The 6000-nt window shown below is 39.0% G+C and overlaps 1 protein-coding gene across 1 annotated transcript in view; it reads left to right on the top strand.

Annotated features, from left to right (window-relative positions):
• Window positions 1-4699, top strand: part of ELOVL6 (ELOVL fatty acid elongase 6) — an 82549-nt gene extending 77850 nt beyond the window's left edge. The window contains exon 4 of the mRNA XM_081020412.1: window positions 210-4699. Within this exon, the coding sequence (XP_080876538.1) occupies window positions 210-634 (425 nt within the window). The 3' untranslated portion in view covers window positions 635-4699. The remainder of the gene's footprint in view (window positions 1-209) is intronic.
• The last annotated feature ends 1301 nt before the right edge of the window (window positions 4700-6000 follow it).

Here is a 6000-nt window from a genome sequence, read left to right on the forward strand (position 1 = left end):
AGTTTTGTGGTTTCCATGTCTGGAAGATAAGTTGCCTGTTTTGGATGGGCAGGTAAATGTCTAAATGGGCAGGTACATAGTTTGGGGGTAGTCCTGGTTGCATCTTTGTTATTAGAGGGCCAGATGATCTCCATGGCTAGGAGTGCCACCTAATTCACAAGTACGCTTCAGGGTTCTAACATTTTTCTTATGTTTTTTCCTCCCCCCAGGAGATACAATATTTATTGTTCTTAGGAAACAGAAGCTTATCTTCCTCCATTGGTACCACCATATTACTGTACTGCTTTACTCTTGGTACTCATACAAGGACATGGTAGCTGGTGGTGGCTGGTTTATGACCATGAACTATGGAGTGCATGCACTCATGTACACTTACTACGCCTTGCGGGCTGCTGGCTTCAGAGTGTCCCGGAAGTTTGCCATGTTTATCACACTATCGCAGATCACACAGATGTTCGTGGGCTGCATCATCAACTACCTGGTCTTCGCCTGGATGCAACAAGGCCAGTGTCACTCACACATTTCCAACGTCATCTGGTGTTCTCTTATGTACCTCAGCTACTTTGTGCTCTTCTGCCATTTCTTCTTTGACGCATATGTTAGCAGCACCAGAAAAACAAGGAAGGCCGAGTAAAGCTAGAAAGGAGAGAGAGAAGGAAGCAGCTGCTCAGGTCATCCACAAAATGGCAAACACAAAGAGGGAGAGAGAGAAAGAGAGGAGGGGGGGACAGAAATGGCACAAGAAGGAAACATTTATATATGGTGCAACTAAAACTCAGCAGCTAAGGGACAGCTAAGTTTGTTCAAAACCAGTAAGTTTATGATCCTGTCATGGTGAGGACTCACTGAATGATCTTGCATCTCAAAAGGCTGCTGTAAGACATCTTCCTTCTTAGACATCTTACTGCTCTTAAAAAAAACCAACCACACTTTTTTTTAAGAAGGGGGGGAAAGCAAAAGATGATAATGATTTTGCAAAATAAAATGTTAAAAGAAATGGTTTCCCTGAGCATAGATGACTTTTATTTTTAAAAAGCAAACTAATTATTTATATATACTTTCTAACGTGTTGTTTTTAAAATACAAAACTTGAACAAGATTTGAGCAGAGGAAACACACAATCTGTGTCATATGAACATAGGACTTTGACCTGTCAGAGCTGCATCTAGCCCCATAGAGTCACCTCTGACTGGCAGCTGCTTTGCAAGGTCTCAGGCAGATGTTCTGCAACCTGACAGCCATTAAAAAATAAAAATAAAAACTCAAAGAGTCCCAGGATCAAACCTGCCATTTTCTGCATGCAAAGTACCTTCTCTCCCACTGAGCTCTGACCCCCAACAATACCAGATTTTTGCAAAGTTAAAAGTTATCTCCTTGAAAGAGTTGAACCTTAAAAGCTTCAATGTGAAAATGAAAGGTTAATCTTGAGTGCCTGCTATAGACAGCCATTTAAGCTCAATTGAAGTAATAAATGGAGAGGAATTGGTTGGGTTTCTGTTTTGTTTTTAGTACTGTGTATTATGCTGTGAGAAGACCTGGTATGAGATATTGATTTGAGAATTAAATACTGTTGAGATGCAGTATCAGAGAGAATGTGTTCCAGTGTATCATCTGGTCAAAAGCAATGTGTATAGAAGAGCAGTTTAATATACAGTCAGTTATAATTAAATATGCTTGGGGCTAGTAATAAAGGAGAGCAGGGAAAAGGAATCAAGGAGCTAAGAAAAGGCAGAGTAGGCCAGTCCTCAACGTGCCCTACAAAATACTGGTGAGAAGCGTTTGAGAGTCATAGTACAGTATATAATTTATTTTTCTGAAGTCTAATTCTCGCACAGGATGGCTCCGAGTGTGATTGCTGTGGGTGCATTTTGTTGGGAATATATCACCAACATCACTTGCCCAAAGTCAATTCCAGGGACTCATCAAGCACAGGTTAAAGAGTAAGAACCATAACAAGGGAAAGAAGGAGTCTTGAGGTTGCCCAACCACAGCCAGCCCTCAGGCAACGGACTGCCATTCTCACTAGAGTGAGAAGTATTATATTTCTCTTTAAATTTCAGCTATTCTTTCCAAATTGGCATCTATCGTTATAAAAAGAACATGCAAATTTTATGCTAACTGTGCCCTCTTGTTTGTTTTTTGGCGGGGGGCAGGGGGGACGGTGATTTCTTCTTTTTTGGTGCTGTGCAAACGGCCACCCTACAGACAGATCCATTTCATGCAGTCTCTTTCGAGAAGCTGAATAGATTCTGATGTGACGCTTCCCTATGCACACAGGGCCCATGAGGCGAGGTGAGGCAGTTGCCTCAAGGCAGCAGGCTCTGGCAAGCTGGGAGGGGCAGCTGATCCTGCCTCCATGAACCTAACATTGCCTATCCCTCCGCCAACCCAGGACCATTAACAAATTCCAATTCCTGGGGGTACCATTTTCTGATTCAGCTCAGGCAGCAGAGTATATTGAGCTGGCCCTGTGTTCACACATCCACCACAGGAATTGTTCCAAAAGCCATCTTGCGAATGCAAAACATTATGGTGGACTGGTCTTTGGAACAGGAAATGGTACTTTAAAATATCCTGATCGTGGCAGCTTCCATTTTGATTCTAGCGCTGCCCATGATGGTTCCCACCACATGATCTGCAAAGTCATTTTCATGAAAGAAAAATTGTGATTTTTAATAGTATTATTATTTTTGAGGAGACACATGCAAAATGTCCGGTTCTGCTCCTAGCACATAAATCCAAAATCCCAAGAACCATGAGCAAGCAATGAGCCATCATGGGCAGACGAGAACAGCAGCTGCTATAAACACAGAACAGCCCTGAAGTTACAGCAGTCAGTAAATGCAATTGGAGTGACAGGTGCAAAGACAAATGGGAAAACTAAATATCTTTAGAGAGGGTGTTGTTAGTGTTGGATGGAAACTTCAGGAAAAAACAACCCTGTGGTATGGTACATATTTTATATTTTTATGAACTTTGAAGAATAGATATCTGCAACCTTAATAGTGTTCTACAGGATTATATGTGACTTTAGGTAACACTGTGCTTCTGCATTTGCCTCACAAGCAATGCAAAGATGTTTAAAGTGCCCTCATCTGGTCACTCGGAGATACTACCGTAAAAGGCATACGCTTGGCGTCATCACACTGCGGGTTTTAAATGGGAAGGGATTGCAAGCCTAAATGCAGTAATTGTGCTGCAACAAATTAACTCTAATGTCCAGAGAGAACTATTCTTAATTTTTTAAAAAAATGAAATCTGTAGAAAAATATACTGTAGCATCTTTGGTCGCTTAAAAAGACACCTGGTTCTTCAGTCAGCTGCAGATAAAAGGACAACCTCAGAGAAATAGCTGAAAAGAGCCATATTTTCTACAAGGAAAAGTAGATTGTATTATCTGTAAGATTTCAGTCCTTACAAAGCCAAATAAAATGTGTAAACGTTCCTAGTACTTCAAAGAAACAAGTGTGTAAACTTGATGTTATAACTGTGTTAACATAGTATTCTCAATCGTATCAGTTTGGTAGTTTTAACTAAACAATTAGAAGAACTAGCGGAACCAATTAAGAACTGCTGTTCTACATAGAAAAATCATACATGCCTATAACTACAACCATAACACATATGTGAGCTGTCCAAAAATAAAAAATAAAAACCTGGGTGGGGGCAAAATCTCCACCCTCCCCAGCTAATGCAAAATATTCTCAACTTCCCTGCTTTGAGACTGTACAATACCAAGTAATATTTTCCCTTATTTTTGCTTCAACTGTGCTGTCCACCATTCATGACAAAAAGCTGATGTAATATTCTGTTAGACATAACAAGGGCTTTTAGTGTTTCACCATGTGTAGAAAAACTGCTGCATTCTATATTATATGAACAGTGTTTTAAGAAAAGGAAATTGGAAAGCTCTCTGGAGTTTAATCATAACTGTGAAAAATGGTGGGGGAAATTTCTGTCTGTGTCATTTAAGTTATTAATGTTCTGACATTGTTATATGGTACAAACCCCCCTCCCCAAGCAAATTGTTATGTTCAGTGAAACATATGACATGATCTTAAATTATAGACTCCTGTATAAATGGAAATATCAATTAAAATGTATAAAAAATTAATAATGTTATTTTACAGTTTGGGAGTAGATTCTATTCCACAATGAGCCTTTTCTGCCTAAGTATTTCTCCCCAGTTTCTAATATTTGAAGTAAACCAAAACCAGTTATTATAGAATAACAAAATTATTGGGCAGCAGTAGTGAGTAACTTTCAATGGTGCCATTCATTTTTGTGACTCTTGTTCCTCCTGTTGTGCTGACTGATCTGGTGAATCAACACTTCCACAGATCTTATCTTGAAATAAATGAAAAGGTATTTCATAAGGGAAGCCAATACTGCATTATAGTTTCTTTTCTCTATAAACCAAAGGAACAAACAACAGTAATCACAGCATACATAAGAAGCTAAAATCCTGGACATGTTCACCTGGGAGTAAGTCCTATTGAAATGAATGGGGCTTACTTCTGAGTGGGCAGATATAGGATTGCTCTGCAAATTTCAAAATGTGTTTTTCTTCCACTTACACTCTTGCATTAACGGCAATGATACTTTAGACTCTCAAAGTTTAGAGGTGAAGAAAGGTATTCTTAATATCACTTGTGAATAATGCTTCAATTCTTCTACCATGATTAAACAGTGATTACTATTCTTGTTGTTGCTATTGCATTTAGTTATTCAGACTTTTTGTGTTCAAACACCCAAATAAACATCACAAGAAACAAGCAAGCTATTGACAAAAAAAAGTATAGGATGTTTACAGAGGTAATAATTCTAAGAAATGTGTTCTCACTTACTTGGATGTAAGTGCCATTGAATTTAACGGTGCTTGCTTCTGAGTAGATGTGTATATTGTACTGTTATGTCCCATTAGGACTGCACTGTTATATCCCATTATTTGAAATGTGAAAATGTAAACATAAGCTAACTTTCCCATTGAAACCAATGGTTCTTAAAAATGCTTAATTTTAACTTGATTGTGCCCATTTTCTTATGCTGATATGTGTAGTATTTTGAGACAAATGGACATTTTACACCTCCTTTAGTTTTCTTCTCAAAATCTATAAAAACAATTATTAATAGCTCCATCCTGTCCACGACTTTTGGGTCAGTATCACATTGAATTCAGAAGGATTACTCATTCATGAGTTTGAATTATGAGACTCAAAGTAATTCAGAAAAGCCCTTCAGAAACCGATGGTACCTCAATCTTTGAATCTCGATAAGGGGAAAGGGTCTTTGCTATCCAACTAAGAAATGCTCAGAGAAGACCCACAGAAAAAATGGACTTTTCCGTTGATTTTAATTGGTATACTCTAGCACAGGGGTCAGCAACCTTTTTCAGCTGTGGGCCAGTCCACTATCCCTCAGATCATGTGGTGGGCCAGACTATATTTTTTTTGGGGGGGGGAGGAGATGAATGAATTCCTATGCCCCACAAATAACCCAGAGATGCATTTTAAATAAAAGGACACATTCTCCTCATGTAAAAACACACTGATTCCTGGACCGTTCACAGGCCAGATTGAGAAGGCAATTGGGCCACATCCGGCCCATGGGCCTTAGGTTGCCTACCCCTGCTCTAGGATATAGTTGTTTATTGCCCATAGATTCCTTAACCAGCTTCTAATGTGCAGTGTCTATTGTTTTAACTGTTCTGGGACTGCACAACATTATGGATAGGAGAGCTTTCCCACATGTGTTCATCTCTTGATTCAGATATGCAATGTAAAAGTGAATGATCTCTACACCTTAAGAACCCAAATTACCTGAAAACACTGCCAGCCAACACAACATCTGGGTCTACATATGAACAGCATATGCTCTCATTATTTCCATTAATCTTGATTTTTTTGGCCATTGCTTATACAAATAGATACCTCTTAGGTGTGGAAATTGTGGCACAAGTTAACAATAGTCAGGCTATTTAACTGGAAGTTTGCATTTAAA

Source organism: Podarcis pityusensis (assembly GCF_964106645.2).
Source record: "Podarcis pityusensis genome assembly, chromosome: 9".
In the NCBI taxonomy this organism is placed as follows: Eukaryota; Metazoa; Chordata; class Lepidosauria; order Squamata; family Lacertidae; genus Podarcis; species Podarcis pityusensis.